Source organism: Mesoplodon densirostris, chromosome 4, assembly GCF_025265405.1.
Source record: "Mesoplodon densirostris isolate mMesDen1 chromosome 4, mMesDen1 primary haplotype, whole genome shotgun sequence".
NCBI lineage: Eukaryota > Metazoa > Chordata > Mammalia > Artiodactyla > Ziphiidae > Mesoplodon > Mesoplodon densirostris.
In genome coordinates this window covers 29,958,469-29,976,870 of record NC_082664.1, presented here as the reverse complement: position 1 = coordinate 29,976,870, position 18,402 = coordinate 29,958,469, and the positions used below count along the sequence as shown (strand labels likewise).

Here is an 18,402-nt window from a genome sequence, read left to right as displayed (position 1 = left end):
CTGTGAGAAATGGCTTGCAGGAGTATTGGGTAGGGGGATGGAGGATGAAAAGTAATCACTGAGGGTCCCTCTGCCATTTCTCTGGTGGACACCTAGCTTCTACTCCTTTCCCTAGACTCTGTGTGTAACTTGAGGATAGAACACTGAATATTTAGAAAACGTTAATCTTCAGGGTCCCCTCATCCCCTTTTCCGAGGATGGTAGTGATCTTTCTCTCAAGACCACTCTCAATATTCTGTACCCTGGAGTAACAGTCACCTTTAGAGAAAAGGAAAGACACATTACAGCTGTACTTCTTGGACACATGGGTTTCAGACTACAGGCAGTCCAGATCTCTTTTAATTTCACACTGAATTAAACCATATGTGTTCAGTTATAGCCCAAAGTGTTCTCTGAAGAAAGACATTCAATCGCTGTAAGATTCTGTAACTGACATCACACACTCTCAGCACATTTATTTCTGAGAGGAGTTGCTAAAGTATGGATTTGTTGACTCTGGTGAGGGTACCAGTTGCACGTACCTGGTAATTTCTGCACAAAGGTGTAAACATGAATTCGAGTTCCAGTGCTCCCTGCATCAAACATAATTCCATACAAGGTGCTGGCACTGACATTGATGGGACACATGGAAGACAGGAAGACACCCTCAAACCAAGTCTGCTGGTCTCTGTGGAAGACAGTGCTGCAAACACAGGACACTACCAGCATGAAAAAGGCTGCCCCCTGGGAAATGGCCATTCTCTTCCAAGATGTAGTGAGTCTTCCGTTACAGAAGCAGTGCTGCTAACACACCTGCAGTGGCTTATAGGACAAAGACACGCAAGGTTAGACCAACTGGCCTCTTTGTTTACACTTGTAAAAGAAGAAACACCCATTACAGAAATCCCGCCCCTTTCCCTAAGCTGCTCCTTCTCTATTCCTAATAACCAGCACAACAAGCTAGACCAGGGTGACATAGGCTCTTAGCACCTTTTCTGAAGGGTACCTGGTTGCAAAAGGACATTGGGATTTGAAATATATTTTCCCATGCTCTGCTTTTAATTGTAGGGTGGATCTCACATACTCAAAAGCTCTCTCTGCCACCCTGCTCCTAATGTTGAATCTAATTTTTTTCTTTCCATTTTGACAATTTTGTCTTTAGATCATATACTAACACTTCCTCTCTCTTTCCGTCTCTTTCTTCTTCTTCTTCTTCTTTTTTTTTTTTTTTTTTTTTTTTTGGCCGTACTGCATGGCTTGCAGGATCTTAGTTCCCTGACCAGGGATCAAACTGGTGTCCCCTGCAGTGGAAGTGTGTAGTCCTAACCACTGGACTGCCAGGGAATTCCCTCTTTCTTCTTTTTGATTGATAAACAGAAGCTTCAATTTCTGAATTAAAGTTATAAAGTTATAAAAAAGTTACAAAGTCCCTAGTATTGGGGTGTTCACAGCCTTTAAAAATCAGGCCACCTGTGACAACGATATGGCCAGTGGCTTGCACATTCAACCACATTTTAAGGAAATAAATCAACTTAATTCAAAAACACTTAACTAGACCATTATGGTTTTTAAAACATCCTTCACAGGTTAGGCCATGTTATCTCCATAAGAACTTAGAGCAGGTGGGCAAATTAAGACAGAAAGGCTCAATGACTTGTTGAAAGTCATAAAGCAGGTCAGTGGTGAGTTATGGCAAGTTACTGCCTGTATTTCTTAACATGTCCTTAGCAAGGCAAGAAACTTATAAGTGCTCAGCACTGTTTGTTCTGGATTTGTATATCATGGTAGGTTGGGTACAAATGATGCAGAAAACCTAGAATAAGATACATGGGAAAATGTCTCCTGCATAGGCTGTATCTTCTCCTGGTATTAATGAAGAATGCCCTATCTATCCTCTAAGATTTAAGGCTTCCTTAATTGCCCTTTATGTACTTTGCTCAAAACAGTTTTGGGTCTTCTGATCCATCTTTCACCTCTGAACTTCTCCTTGTGTGAGTCATAGCTACTAGTTAAACAAGATCTAATTCCAAAGTCCCCATTCCCAGTCCGCAAATCTCTAATAGAATACTTGGTATATCTGGAGTACAGATTGAGGATCCTTAATCATTCTCAGGTTTGTGGATCTCCCAGGGTTCATTTTATCAAAATGCCTCCCTTCCCAGGTGACATATCATATAAAATAAAGCTAATTAAAGTTAACTGCATTTGGAATGTAAAACTATTTAAAATAACTAGAGTTGTTCTGAAGTACCTCAAAGGCAGAGTTAGAATTATCAGTCTGAGCACTCTTCAAGGCTCAACTTCTGTCGTTAAGAATGAGAGCTACTGGCTAAGGAAAGGAAAACTTAGAATCTCAAACAAAGGAAGCTCATCTCAGGAAATCAACCACTGCAACAGGGCAGCTGCTTGGCCAGATTCATACTCACATCTTAAATCACTCCCTTTGGTGGATTCTTCTTTTCCAGCAACTAGGCTGGTCATGTAGATCAATCTAAAGAACTGAAAAAAAACCACCTTTCAGATTCTGAGTATTAACAGATCATTGCCTTGTTCAAAGTTCAAACCATATTCCACATTCTCAGGAAGTGTATTTAGGGGCTCTCCAGTCACCAGCCTGCTTCCATCACTATGACTGATTCCACAGCAACTTCTTCAGGGCTCACTCATATTTTCTCTGTTATTGTGGTTTCTGAAAAAAAACTGTTCCAGCTTCTGTTTCCATTAAGCAAACATTTGTTTTCTTCCAAAAGAAATTTCAAGGAGAAAAAAAAATGCATAATAGGTATCTGTTTTCATGAAGTGAAAACTGCAGTCATACCAGGTGTTCAGTGTAAACTAAACAGTAGATTTTAGGAAAAGCAAAGGATGAACACATAAAACGCACCTTCTGCTCTCAACCCTTACCTTCTAACACCACTTCCAATCTCATTTTTCTTTAAGATTAGCTACTTTAAGGATGGTATTAGAAAGGCTTACAACTTAGAGCACATATAATGGTGCACTATTTTACATGACACAGCCTACAAGGCTTGCTCAAATGTCCCCTTCTCAGAGAGTCCTTCCTTATCTACTTTATTTAACATTGCAACCCACCTGGTCACATGTACGTCTTCTACCTTCATTCCCTGTTTATTTTTCTCCACAGCACTTCTCACCTTCTAATACACTACATAATTTAATACTGGCACATAGTAGGTGTTGAATATATACCCTGAAGGGATAAACAGTGATCCAGTGACTCAGGGACTGTATCTCATCCATTTAATAAGAATAGCTGACTTCTTTCCAAAAGGAGAGTAACTACCCACCCATGGGAAGATCATGATTCCAAACTTTAAGGGATGGATTGTTTCTCCCAATGTGTTATTTACAAAGTTTTATACGCTACTCAAAATAATGTACATACACTGAAGAGTATATATCAGTATATTTAAATCCACTCCTTTCAGAATTGGTCTTCTCAATCTCTCTGGCTATCTCCTTATTCACCCCCAACAAAGCCCTCTCATCAATTCTTTTGAGACTTTGGTGCCAGCTAGGGTTTGTCACTATGCCCATCTCCTTCTAAGGTCTTTTCAGTGCATCTCTGTCTCTGTAGTAAACACCAGTCCTTCCCCCTCAGCCTCCCCAAGGCATCACACTCTGGATTCCCTTCTTCCATGTCACCGAGAGCTTGAGTCCACAATCCCACAGGATGCGGGCCCTACCTGTGTGCTCACCTGCTCGTGCCTGCCCGATCTCTGTGAATCCTTGATTTCACTGTTGGTTGCCTTTTGCTCTTTGCTCCTATTTCAGCCTTTCTGAATCAAGCTAGCTTCGTGAATCACATTCACCTTTGTGCTAGTTTGCAACTAACACATGGCATTCTGCTAACTCACTCCCTTCTGTATCCTTCATTCCTCCGTTATCTACCTTTTTTCTGAGTATACATGATTGTCTGGTTCATCTACTTTTATAATAGTTAAGTGCCAACTGGCAGAATTACTGCCTATAGGGCTGAAGTTGCTGAGGAACTGAATTCTGTGTGGTTTTTACACAGGAGATTATAATTAATGTTTTTACAACATTATTTAATAATGCTATGTTTACAATTAAAAATATGTAACCATGTAAGAATATTGACTCATGTTTTTACAACATTAGCCCAATAGTAGAGAAGTGAACAGCACTCCTCAATAGCTTCCATCCTTGAGATGAACTTAGAAGGCTGGCATTGAGTTGTCTAATTAATAAGCATCACTGAGTTTCTAATATATACCAGACACTGTGCTAGCTTCTAGATACAAAAGAGAATTCAAATATAGGCCCAGAAGAAACAGACAAACCAACAGCTATAATGTACTGGGGCAAGTTCTCTGACAGAACTATGCACAGGGTATGACAGCAATGGACATAAGGGACAAGTAACTCATCTCAGAAGGAGAAGGATAGAGCTGGAAGGGAGTGGGAGGCTTTTTAAGGGACGAGAGGCATAACCTGAGTCCTGAATCAGACAGGAATTACCCTGGGGAAGTGACACAGGAGAACCTTGAGAACTTCAAATATTAAGAGCTCAGTATGGCTGGAATGTAGAGGTGTACCAGAATAAAGAGGACAGGTATGAGAAACCATTGTTCTGGAGGCATCAAATCAGATTTCCAAATGAGTGGACTTGTTTCCCTTATACAGTTCCATGGTGACACCTGACAGTTATTTATGGCTTTCTATTCCCTCCTTAAGCAAATATCAATATTGACTGATCTGAATAAAATGACAGTATTTCCCAAAAGTGTAAAATAATGGAATGAGAGAGGTGCCTAGAAAGGTCTACCAAAACATCTGAAAACACTGAAATGTAAAAGCTCCCACTGCCAAGTCTTCTGAGTTCCACAGCATAGCTGGCTTTAACAAAGTTAAAAATTAAACATAAAGCAAATTTAAAGTGTAACTAGAATGAAATTTTTAAACAGTAAGCTGAACCATGGGAATGGATTAGCCAAAACACCCAGAGCATAAGTCAGCCAAGCAAAGTAAAACCAAGGTGGGTCTAATAAGGTAAGTCTGAGATAGATTTCAGCACGGTAAGCAATGCCTCATTTGAGGATGTAACTTAGGACTTACATACCTGATACCAAGGGCCAGAGCCCTGGAACACTTTGCTACTTGAAGGGTATACAGGTGAAGGTACATAATATCTTTTTTATTTCTAAAGCCAAGTACTGAGCGGGGAACATGTCAGACATCAGGAAATACGTCCTAAATGAACTTGGTACAATTGGGCTAATGGTATCTGCAGACAGGAGCACTGGAGCAGGGAGCACCCTCTTTCCCAGCGTCTTACTATGGCTATGTATCACATCCACAACTCCCATTTCCCCTCCAAAGCAGCCTATAGGAGTGCTATTCTAGGAAGTCTATTTATTCACATATTCGTTCATTTAGCCATTCCAGAAATCATCAGTTGCCTAGTGCTACTTATAAGTATAGCAGGCAAAGATGAATCATCTTAGACCTGCCCTTTAAGAGACTACTGTAGGGCTTCCCTGGTGGCACAGTGGTTAAGAATCCACCTGTCAATGCAGGGGACCTGGGTTCGAGCCCTGGTCCAGGAAGATCCCACATGCTGCGGAGCAACTAAGCCCGTATGCCACAACTACTAAGCCTGCGCTCTAGAGCCCGCGAGCCACAACTACTGAAGCCCGTGCACCTAGAGCCCGTGCTCTGCAACAAGAGAAGCCACCACAGTGAGAAGCCTGCGCACCACAGCCAAGAGTAGCCCCCGCTCGTCACAACTAAAGAAAGCCTGTGTGCAGCAACGAAGACCCAATGCAGCCAAAAATAAATTAATTAATTTAAACAAAAGAGAGACTACAGTAAACAGGAAAAAAAATACATGTCCATTTAATTACCTTTGTAAAGTTAAAATGTGACAAGTACCACAGTTCCATGCTCTGAGATTTCAAAGCAGGGAGAGATTACTTCCAGCTGGGATGATCAGAGAAGGCCTTGTGAAAGCGGTGGCATTTGAGGAGGGTACTGAAGAGGGGAACTAGGGACAGAAGAGGAGCGCTTTTCAGGAAAAAGAAATAATATGAATCAAGACACGGATGCAGAAAGGGGATGGGGGAACCCCAAGGGATAGTAAACAGAGCAGTTTGACTAATTGTAGTAGAAAATAAAATTGTAAAGGCAAACTGAGGTCAGATAGTACAACACACCAAATACTCAGCTAAGGAATTTAGACTTCACTTTGCAGGCGATGGGAAGCCATTGAAAATTTTGAGCAAGGGAGTGTCACAAATATGAATCTGGCAGTTACATGTAAGAAGGATTAGGGTGGGGAGCCTTGGTAGGTTCCACTCACTTGTCTAATTCTACAAGTGTTTACTGGTGCCTACGAAGTACTAGGTGCCAGACAATTAAAGGTGAATAAACAGACTTTTAAATTCAAGATGCTCAGAGTGAGGCAGAGGTGACAGATACATATACAAATAACCACATCTTTTAAAGTTAATAACAAAAATGCTAAAGGAGCCCAAAGCACAGATGACTAACTCTACCTAGAGGATTAGGAAAGGCACTGAGATGACATTTAAGCTGATTATGAAAAATGAGCAGAAGTACCTACATAAATAATAGAGACATGCGGACAAAGAGCAGAGAGACTATAAAAAGATGAAAACAGATAGCAGGGAAATTATGGATAGTCTTATTTCATTTTTAAATTTCCTCAAGAATTTTCTGTCATATGGATTTGAGAAACAATGAAAACAAAAAAATAGAAGATTAGAGGGGAAGAGGTATAAGAAGGTTAGCATTTAATGCAGAGGAAAGACTGTGGCCAAAGGAAAACAATCTGAGGTAATAATAATAATAGCAGCTATTATTTACTGAGATCTTAATATCTGCCAAGCACTATGTGAAGTATTTTACATGGATTATCTCATTTAATCTCACAATACCACCCTGTGAGGTAGTTCTATTATTAACATCACCATTCTAGAAATAAGAAAACTGAGGCTTAAGTAATTTAAGACCACACAGTAGATAAGTGAAAAGAGCCAGAAATCAAACCCAGATGGACTAATTCCAGAGCGCACAGTTTTAACTGCTAGGTCACAGGAAAGGTCAGCCAGTGTGGTACTAGGGAAAGGTAGCTATGGGGGTGGGGAAGACAGTGCAGAGCAGAGAAAGATGGTCAAAGACTGGCATCAGATGTGAAAGTCTTACAGTAGCTTGATCTCTTTCCTGTGCATGACCAGGAGCTTTTGATCTGTTTCCCGCTGGTCTATCTACCTTTATTACATTTCCAGAATCTGACCGTTTCTGACCACTTCCACCACCACTGCCTTGGCCGGAGCCGCCATCATCTGTCATATGATTTACTCTAATATTGTCCTAACAGATCTCTCCGTTTACCCTGACTCCCCTAGAGTCTATCTTTAACAAGCAACTAAGTCATCCTTTAAACTATAAGTTAGAGCATGTCTCTCTTCTGCAAAGTCCAGCACTGACTTCCCATTTCCCTCAGGGCAGCAAGGGCCAAACAATAGCCTTCACGGGTCCACCTGCTCCGCCTCCCACCCCATGACCTCTCGGACCTCATCTACTAACAGTTTGCACCTCACTCACCCCACCCACACTCCGTGCTGAAACGTCACACAGGCTCCTGCCTTATGGCCTTTGCTCTAGCTGGCCCCACTATCTGGAACAATCTTTTCCCATATATCCACTTGATGAATTCCTGCAACTCCTTCAAATCATTGTTCAGATGCCGCTTCTGTATAGGGGCCTATCTTTACTACTCTAACCACTCTCCCTCACTCTCCCCTACCTCCATCTGCTTTCTCAATCCCCCTTACACTGGTCTACGTTTTTTCTCCACACCACTTATCAATTCTAACGTACTAGAGAGATTATTTACTATGTTTACTATCTGCCTTTCTCTGATAGAATATAAACTCCTTGAGAGGAGAAATCTTTTTTGTTTTGATGTAGCCCAAGCACCTAGAAGAGTATCCATCCAGTAAGGTGCTCAATGAGAAGTGACAATAGAAATAAAGTGCAAAGTGACATAAAAAGGGAGAATACTTTCATAAATAGTTAAATTTTTAAGAGAGAATGATTAATGAATACCTATTCAATTTGTTTTAGGAGGAGCTATAATTTTCTTTTTCTGAATCTATTAGGTCTATAGCTAAATTCAATCTCTCTAACAAAACACATTCAACTGTTAAAACTGTGATAAAGTGATTTTCCAAAAAAAATCTATAAGATAGTAAACACTGTTTACATTGTCCAAATTCTCTTCTACATATCAAATCAATAAATATTTTAGGATCCTGTACCTTAATTATCTATTGCTGCACAACAAATAACCCCCAAACTTAGTTGCTTAGAATGACAAGAAACATTTATTATCTCATAGTTTCTAGTTCAGGAACTTGGGAGTGGCTTAATTTGACAGTTCTGGCTCAGGGTCTCTCATGATACTGTAGTCAAGATGCAGGCTGGGGCTGCAGTCATCTGAAGGCTTGGATAAGGCCGAGGACCCATCTCCAAGATGGTTCACTCAATGGTTGGCAAGCTGATCTTGGTTGTTGGAAAAAAGTCTCAGTTGCTTCCCACATGGACTCTCTATAGAGCCTTAAATGTCTTCACAATGTGCTGGCTGGCTTCCTCCAGAGTGGGCAATCCAAGAGAGAGCAATGCAGAAGCAGCAATGCTTTGTACGACCCTTCAGGTCATACACTATCATTTTCCCCATATTCCATTGGTCATACAGACCAATGCTGATGAAATGTGCAAGAGGACTACACAAGGGCACAAATACTAGGAGGTGAGGATCAATGGGGCCATCTTGGAGGCTGGCTACTGCCAGTTATAACCAGTATTTGTATAGTATTTTGTATTCAGCTTTTTCTTTCTAGTTTATATATATATTCCTATTAACACAACTTACATACTTCTTGCTTTAGAAACTATATATTATTCCAATGATATTAACTACTTTTTATAAATTTATTTATTTATTTATATTTTATTTTTGCCTGTGTTGGGTCTTCGTTGCTGTGTGCGGGCTTTCTCTAGTTGCAGTGAGCAAGGGCTACTCTTCGTTGTGGTGCACAGGTTTCTCATTACAGTGGCTTCTCTTTGTTGCAAAGCACAGGCTCTAGGCGTGCAGGCTTCAGTAGTTGTGGCTCACGGGTTCTAGAGCGCAGGCTCAGTAGTTGTGGCACATGGGGTTAGTTGCTCCGCGGCATGTGGGATCTTCCCGGACCAGGGCTCGAACCCGTGTTCCTTGCATTGGCAGGCGGATTCTTAACCACTGTGCCACCAGGGAAGTCCCTCCAATGATATTAACTCTTAAAAATTAAAAATGTCATAGACTTTTAACTGCTCTGAAAATATCATATCCCACCACTTGAAGCCATTCATTTTTTCTGTTAGAGTCCCAATATTTTACTTAAGGAAAAGAATTAAAGTCAGAAAAACTACAATTCAAACAATGTCCTGCTTGTTTCTAAGAGTGAAAATGAGTTTAAATACTTCAAATAAAAGTCAGATAATTTTAGAAAAGAGTAGGAAGAAAAGAAGTGAGTCATTACAGATTACAGACATCAGTTAATAACTGAATAATAAAAATTAAATACTAAATCAAGGAAGATACAGAGTGAAAATCTATTAACAGAATAGCAACTTTCTTCATGCTACATACAGAAGAAAAATTCTAATACAATGGTCGTATTAATAATTAATACTTAGGAATCTGCCTGCCAATGCAGGGGACACGGGTTCGAGCCCTGGTCCGGGAAGATCCCACATGCCACGGAGCAACTAAGTTTGTGTGCCACAACTACTGAGCCTGCGCTCTAGAGCCTGCAAGCCACAACTACTGAGCCTGCGTGCCACAACTACTGCAGCCCGCATGCCTAGAGCCTGTGCTCCACAACGAAGAGAAGCCACCGCAATGAGAAGCCTGCACACTGCAACAAAGAGTAGCCCCCGCTTGCCGCAACTAGAGAAAGCCCACGCACGGCAATGAAGACCCAAAGCAGCCAATAAATAAATAAATAAAAATAATTAATACTTAGGTACTGAAGAGATATTTGGTAGAAAGGGATAAGACTGACAACTGGCACAGATGTGAAAACCACTGAAAAATTTTATAACAAGCATTTTTCAAATATTAACTAGATAAAAAAAGGTTTATTAAAAAAACCAACTTTTATTAGATTGTTGCCAAGGAGCTATAATAAGACCTGTGAGCATGGAAACTACAGGGGAGAGATAGAATAGGAAAAAGAATTTCCCAATAATATGAGTTGTCTCATGTTGGTGGGGAGAGGAGAATTCTTGCCCTAAGGGCTCAGCCCAAATCTGATCACAAGTGGATCTGTGATCAGATCTGTCCAAGTGGATTCACAAATCAGAAGGCTGGTTGAATGAGAGTTCTTTCAAGGTCCCTTCAACACTAAGATCAAATACTCTCTCAATAAAGGAATTGGAATTGGTAGTTACCAACAAATATAAATAGATTACTTCTTTCAGTACTTTATTCCACTTTAAGAAAAACATCATTAGACATGTGTCAAGAAGGCCCACTCTGTACAAGGCACCATCTGAGTCTTGTACTGCAATGAGGTCAGGCAGTGCATGATTTCATTGTTCACTGTTTCAGGCTTGACTCAGCTACAATCGTCACCACGTAGGGAAGCCGTTGCTACTGCTGCCTCACTCTCCTCACAAGTCACAAGGCCTTTTCTTCCCTATTCATTACAAGTAGAAGGTCCTGGGCTTCCCTGGTGGCGCAGTGGTTGAGGGTCCGCCTGCCGATGCAGGGGACGTGAGTTCGTGCCCCGGTCCGGGAGGATCCCATGTGCCACGGAGCGGCTGGGCCCGTGGGCCATGGCTGCTGGGCCTGCGCGTCCGGAGCCTGTGCCCCACAATGGGAGAGGCCACAACAGTGAGAGGCCCGCGTACGGCAAAAAAAAAAAAAAAAAAAAGTAGAAAGTCCTTTAGGTAAGAAGATACTATTAATCAGGAGGGGATTAATATTGCCCCAGTGAGCAAATATAATGAAAATCTAAGGTGATAAACTATCTCTGCCTCCAAACCCATATCCACCATGGGAGGCACTTATGTGCAGAAGAGGAATTGCAAGGATCAGTGCCATGTGTCACTGTTTATACTGGAGTTTGTGGGAAGAGAAGTGAAAACATATTTTCCCTTTCTTGTTATCAATTGAAAAACAGCTACTCCTTCAAACATGTTGAATCAGTATGAAAAACTTGAGAAAGGCAAATATTACAATGATACCTCATGTATAAAGCAAGGAATAGGGGTGCCATATAAGTACATTTCCTCAAATGTGTCTTTTTAAAAAAACATTTATTTATTTATTTATTTTGGCTGCACCAGGTCTTAGTTGCGGCATGCAGGATCTTCATTGCTGCACATGGGATCTTTTAGTTGAGGCATGCAGACTCTTAGTTGCGGCGTGTATGTGGGATCTAGTTCCCCGACCAGGGATCGAACCTGGGCCCCCTGCATTGGGAGCACTGAGTCTTACCCACTGTATCACCAGGGAAGTCCCTCAAATATGTCTTTACAATATTTCTTCTCTAAATACCATAACATTTTTATTTTAATAGTGTTTGGTAAAAATGTTTCTAAAGTGACATACTTTATTTATGGTTCAGGGTTATGATTATGATCATCAGCTATATTTTTCTGTAAACTTCGGATGCCTTCAGGGACTATCGGTCTGTAGGACTGTTTGCCCTTCTGCCAACGAATAGTCGCAGATTGCTACGCTTTTTGAGCTAGTTTTCCTTGACTTCATACTATCTATTATCGCTGATCAGTGTTGTCACGTGCCTGACTCCTTCAATCAGCTGCCATCATCTAATTTTAAAAAATCTTTTGTGGGATATGAACCAGAGAGCCATAATCATTAGACTTTTATGTCAACTTACACAAATGAGGGCCTCTCCAACAAATAAGAGTTGTGGAATCTGTGACAGCTTTTACTAGCTCATTGATACCTTTCCATTTACTATGAGCTCTCAGCTAGGAATAAGAAAGCATAAAGCTGACCTATGGAAAAGTAGGGTATTACTTTATATAGGTTACTTACCAATATCTTCTTTTCCTTCTAGGCTTTCCGCTTTGTTTCCTTCAACTAATGTATCACTTTTTCAACCTATAGAAGATGGACGTGGATACTCATAAGACCAAAGTTCTCTTTTTTTCTCTCTTGTCAGTATGCCTATTTTTGATTCAATTATCTCTTTTTGCATTTCTTTTTCCAATCTATTCAAGCTCTGGAAAGCAGATCACCAAGTTAATCTCCTGACTTGTAGTCTAGCACTCTTGGGCTCTTTCTCCTCTTTCACAATTTCTTTTCAAACTACAACTGCAGCCATTCTAATAAAATCACTTGTTTACAAAATCAGCAATAACAAGGGGAGGCAAGGCACACTCTCTCTGAAAGCTAGAGTACATTACTGTGTAAATGTATGTGTGCACATGTATTGGGGGGCAGTGATTAAAGAGCTAATTCATAAACAAAGTACATAAGTTTAGGCACTTTGTGAGGTCCTTTTTTGGCTGTGAAGAACTCAAATACCAGTTGTGTGTTCCACAATGTGATCAAGAATGGTACTACTACATAATGAGTATGTGGTTAAAAGGGACTAAGCCAATCCCAGTCCTAGGTACATATCCACCAGATTAAAAACAGGGACTCAGATATTTCTATACCAATGTTCACTGCAGCATTATTCACAACAGTCAGAAGTGGAAAAAGCCCAAGTTTCCATCAACAGATGTATAGATGAACAATATAGTATACACAAATACAATGGAATATTATTTAGCTACAAAAAAGAAGTTCTGATACATGCTACGACACTGATGAACCTTGAAAATGTTACGCTAAGACACACACACAAAATATGAGTCCACTTACATGAAATATCTAGAATAAGCAAATTCACAGAGACAGAAAGTAGACTAGAGTTTACCAGGGGTTGGGATGAGGGGAGAATGGACGTTATTGCTTAACAGGTCCACAGTTTTTGTTTGGGGTGATGAAAAAGTTTTGCAAATAGATAGTAGTGATAGTTGTACAACACTGAGTATATAATTAATACCACTGAATTGTATACTTAGAATGGTTAAAATGACAATTTTTATGTCATATATATTTTACCACAGTTAAAAATTTTTTTTCTTTAAAAGCAGAGGGAACCAAGCACTGCAAACATAAGATCATAAGAGGAAAAACTTTGGCTACTCTCTCAACAGAGCAACAGTTATGACAATGTTCATCCCTGAACTACCTCATGAGCCAATTATGACTTAAACTCTGATACGCAGAAAATGTCTTTGAGCATCTGAGTTTATATAGTATCTTCTATTTTCCCAGAAAGAGAAAGTTAAACTTACCAATGCAACATAAACCTGAAAATTATACATTTAAGAGAGGATGTGAACAATGTTATAAATTCTAACTATAGGGCCTCCAAAGCAAACATTTTCAAGAAAGGCCTTACATTTTGTTTACAACTTCAATGCTTCTCCAGGTATCCCCTTGGTATCCTAGGATGGAATGAGTGGTATCTACCCCTAAGCATGCAATCTTGACAACATTTCTATTAAATCTTCCTTTTAAAAACACTCATATTGTGTACATGCTAATACACTGAACTCAAAACAAGAGACACCTCAAACTGGCATCTCCAAACATCTCCCTTCCTCCATGCCCCCGCCCCATACAGAGAGGGTTAAATGGATTCTCTAATTTCCTGTCTTTGTTAATGGCACCACAAACTTCCTAATTCACAACTCAAAATCTTCATCATCTTTGAATTCTCCTCTCATGCCCAATCTCTTATCAAGGATTGATGATTTTTGCTTTGCAATATCTTTCCCATCTCCTTCTTCCCTCCTAGCTTCTTGCTGATATCTAAAGTCTGGCCTTGATTACTTCAGACTTGGACTGCTATAGCCTCTTAACTGGTCTTCCAGTCACCAATGTCTCTCTTCTCAAAGCCATATGCTACTGTCTTCCTAAATACTACTTTCATCGTTTTCTCACTAGACTGTAACCCATATCATGGCAGGGATTCATTCATCTTTGAGAACATCGCATAACCTGGCATATGCAATGGTTAGTTAATTCATCAATGTTTGTTGAATGAATTAATGAATATATAAGTCACATCACTTTCCTTCTGAAAACTTTCATCAATTTCCCACTGTCCATAACAGAAGTTACAAACTCAAATCCTGAAATACCTACTGGGGCCAGGCAGAAAATGTAAGTAAGTAAAGGTGTGTGTAATCAACAGGAAGTTGTGGGGACTGTGTAAACTGGAAAGCACATGTCCTATCTTGTCCCATCTAAAGAGTAAGTTGCTTGCTGTTCCCACAAATTGCTGCCATGATGAAATACAGGCTCAGTATTGTCAGGTCTTCTGATTTTTCAAAATAAGCTAAAAGCACAGATTTCTACGTAGAATCTAGTTTTTTAAATAGTGACAACTAATTCCATTAAAAAACAAAAAACAAAAACAAAACTCAAAAAACCACCGTGCAGGGCTTCCCTGGTGGCGCAGTGGTTGAGAATCCGCCTGCTGATGCAGGGGACATGGGTTCGTGCCCCGGTCTGGGAAGATCCCACATGCCGCGGAGCAGCTAGGCCCGTGAGCCATGGCCGCTGAGGCTGCGCGTCCGGAGCCTGTGCTCCGCAACGGGAGAGGCCACAACAGTGAGAGGCCCGCGTACCGCAAAAAAAAAAAAAAAAAAAAAAAAAAAAACCACCGTGCAGGCCAAACAAAACATTATCTATGGGCCAAATCCAGCTCTCGTTTCAAGTTGGTGACTCTGCTCTGTAGGATTAAAAGACAAACTTCTTGCCTAACGTTCTAAGTCCTTCTAAGTCCCAGGCTACCTTAACCAAAGTTTTTTGCCCACTACTTACATACAAGAACCCTTTGCTCTAAGCACACATCAGAGCCACCTGGAGGGCTTGTTAAAACATGGATTGCTGGGGGACTTCCCTGGTGGTCCAGTGGCTAAGACTCTGCACTCCCAACGCAGGGGGCCCAGGTTCAATCCCTGGTCAGGGAACTAGATCCCACATGCCGCCAAGTAAAGATTCTGCACACCGCAACGAAGATCCCACGTGCTGCAACTAAGACCCGGCACAGCCAAATAAATAAATAAATATTTAAAAACAACAACAACAAAAAACACATAGATTGCTGGGCTTCACTGTCAGCATTTCCAATTCAATAGGTCTCAAGTTGGGACTGAGAATCTGCATTTCTAACAAGTTACCAGATGATGCTGATACTACTGGTGCGTGGACCACACTTCGGGAACTGTTGCTCTAGTTAAATTACTCCTTGTCTCAAGCACACACTGATTTTGCTCATTTGTTCTACCTTCCCAGAAAACCTTCCCTTTTACTTTCAGCCTACCTCCTCCTGTAAACTTTCTCTCTGACAGTCTTTCATGCCTCCAAATTCCTGTAGCACTTAGGGTCCATACCATCTCTGCTTTATCCATCACTACGTGGTGAATTTTATTGTTAACTGTTTGTACATAGCTTCCAATGAGGAAGCTATGTGTACTGTGTATTCTCAGAGGTCAATGTCCAGGTCAGCACCTTATACACCTGACTGTAAGCCACTTGAAGGCAGGGCCCTGTCTTGTCTCCCACTGTACCCCTCAAGGTATCAGAGCCTGGTATTCAGTTGGTACTGTACCTACTAAACATTTCTTAAATGAATGAACGTTTGACAGATCCATGAAATGAAAAGTGCAGATAAGCAGGCTTGAAATTTGGGTATATAACTTTTTTTTTCTCTTTAATTTATTATTTATTTGGCTGCATCGGGTCTTAGTTGCAGCATGCAGGACCTTTGCTGCAGCGCAGGCTCTTCACTGCAGCATGCGGGATTCTCTCTAGTTGCAGCACAGGGTCTCCAGAGCACATAGGCTCAGTAGTTGTGGCACATGGGCTTAGCTGCCTTGCAGCACGTGGGATCTTAGTTCCCCGACCAGGGATCGAACCCGTGTCCCCTGCATTGGAATGCAGATTCTTAACCACTGGACCACCAGGGAAGTTCCGGTATATAACTTTTCTTAAAGAACTGACTTTAAGGGGGGAAAGCGGTGGGGGGTGGTGGTGGTGGGATGAATTGGGAGATTGGGATTGACATGTCTACACTGACATGTATAAAATGGATGACTAATAAGAACTTGCTGTAGAAAAAAATAAATTAAATAAAATTCAAAAAAGATCACCTAAGTCCTGTGTAATGGTTTTGTCAGAAAGGACAACTAATAAAAATTGAATATTTTGCAAATAAATTGCCAATAGACAATAATCTGTGGTAACAGATTCTGTATATAAGTAAAACAGTGAATGTTAAACTGATCTGAAAATTTATAAGATTATATCCTTTATCTCCAGGATTCCTTATCCTCTGTAGGGATGTGAACTAGTCATTATATTGTTAGGGGAACCACTGACTGAAACCGCCCACCCTGGCCAGGCACCACAGTAACCATTTGTATATGAGTTATCTTGCGACAGGAGGTCCTGGTAAGGAATGCGGAACTAACAAGCCACTACAAACTGGAAGAATTCGGGAAAGGTCAAAAGAAGAGAGGAGGGCCTCCCTGGTGGCGCAGTGGTTAAGAGTCCGCCTGCCGATGCAGGGGATATGGGTTCGTGCCCCGGTCTGGGAGGATCCCATATGCCGCGGAGCGGCTGGGCCCGTGAGCCATGGCCGCTGGGCCTGCGCATCCGGAGCCTGTGCTCCGCAACGGGAGAGGCCACAACAGTGAGAGGCCTGCATACCGCAAAAAGAAAAAAAAAAAAAAAAAAAAAAGAAGAGAGGAGACACCAGTCCATATGTCCTACCAACCTCCCAGAATCCTCCTCACTGGAATCCATCTTGGCTGAGTGATGCGTGTGCCACCAGGAAGGACGCTGAGTCAGAGTGATTGGCCAGAGACAACCCAGAAACTAACCCCATTACCATGAAACCTGAGACGGCGAGCCACGTGGCACAGCAGTTTTCCTAGGTTCTCTTACCCTCCTGCTCTCCACCCGGGTGCCCCTTCCAAATAAATCTCTTGCTTTGGCAGCACGTGTGTCTCCTCAGAAAATTCATTTCTGAGTGTTAGACAAGAGCCCACTCTCAGGCCCTGGAAGGCGTCCCCCTTCCTGCAACAATATCACAAGATGATAGCTATTTAATAGAATTCTATATTTGTACCACACGTAATGAAAAGGTAGGATGAAAGTAACTCTCCATGTTATTCAGAAATATTGATCAGTCTCCTTCAGATGACAATAAATGCATCCAAGATTCTAAAGGGTGTGTGAAAACAAAACCAAAAACTGTTCACCTGGTCTCTTCTACTTATAAAACAGCATCAGCTATCAGGCAACTTCAAGGATGATTTATGAGTAGAAACTCGGTCTCCAAGCTAAACCAGAATAAAGTCACAGATGACTTTAGAGAGTAAACCCAATTCTGGAACTACTGGAAGAAAAAATTAGAAATAATATGTATTTTGAGATATAATCCTAAGTTCTTATTCGGCTTTTTGAGCAACTCCACACTTGATGGTATTACAGTCAATGGGACAAGAGAAAAGTTAACATCTTTTGGCAAAGACAGAAAATCCAATTCAGGAAAACAAAACAAAACCAACCCAGGAGCAAATGAAGTACATTTACAGCTTTAGAACTACCATATGACCCAGCAATCCCACTACTGGGCATGTACCCTGAGCAAACCATAATTCAAAAAGAGTCATGTACCAAAATGTTCATTGCAGCTCTATTTACAATAGCCAGGACATGGAAGCAACCTAAGTGTCCATCAACAGATGAATGGATAAAGAAGATGTGGCACATATATACAATGGAATATTACTCAGCCATAAAAATAAATGAAATTGAGTTATTTGTAGTGAGGTGGATGGACCTAGAGTCTGTCATACAGAGTGAAGTAAGTCAGAAAGAGAAAAACAAATACTGTATGCTAACACATATATATGGAATCTAAAAAACAAACAAACAAAAAAAATAGTCTTGAAGAACTTAGGGGCAAGACGGGAATAAAGACACAGACCTACTAGAGAATGGACCTGAGGATATGGGGAGGGGGAAGGGTAAGCTGGGACAAAGTGAGAGAGTGGCATGGACGTATATACACTACCAAACATAAAATAGATAGCTAGTGGGAAGCAGCCGCATAGCACAGGGAGATCAGCTCAGTGGTTTGTGACCACCTAGAAGGGTGGGATAGGGAGGGTGGGAGGGAGAGAGACGCAAGAGAGAAGAGATATGGGGACATATGTATATGCATAACTGATTCGCTTTGTTATAAAGCAGAAACTAACACACCATTG

The 18,402-nt window shown here is 41.1% G+C and overlaps 1 protein-coding gene across 13 annotated transcripts in view; it reads right to left on the bottom strand.

Moving 5' to 3' along the window:
* ENTPD5 (ectonucleoside triphosphate diphosphohydrolase 5 (inactive)) overlaps positions 1 to 18,402 on the bottom strand; it is a 44,113-nt gene that overhangs the window by 23,003 nt on the left and 2,708 nt on the right. For 9 of the 13 annotated variants that reach the window (XR_009531705.1, XR_009531704.1, XR_009531703.1 and 6 more), the window contains exons 3-5: positions 12,098 to 12,163; positions 2,406 to 2,478; positions 522 to 801 (exon numbers count right to left, since the gene is read on the bottom strand). Coding sequence is in view for 10 of the 13 variants with exons in the window: in XM_060095862.1 (XP_059951845.1) it covers positions 522 to 738 (217 nt within the window). In the remaining 3 variants the exon portion in view is untranslated. Of the gene's footprint in view, positions 1 to 521; positions 802 to 2,405; positions 2,479 to 12,097; positions 12,164 to 17,391; positions 17,529 to 18,402 lie in introns of all 13 variants that reach the window. The other 4 variants (XM_060095856.1, XM_060095858.1, XM_060095857.1 and 1 more) reach the window with 2 other exon arrangements.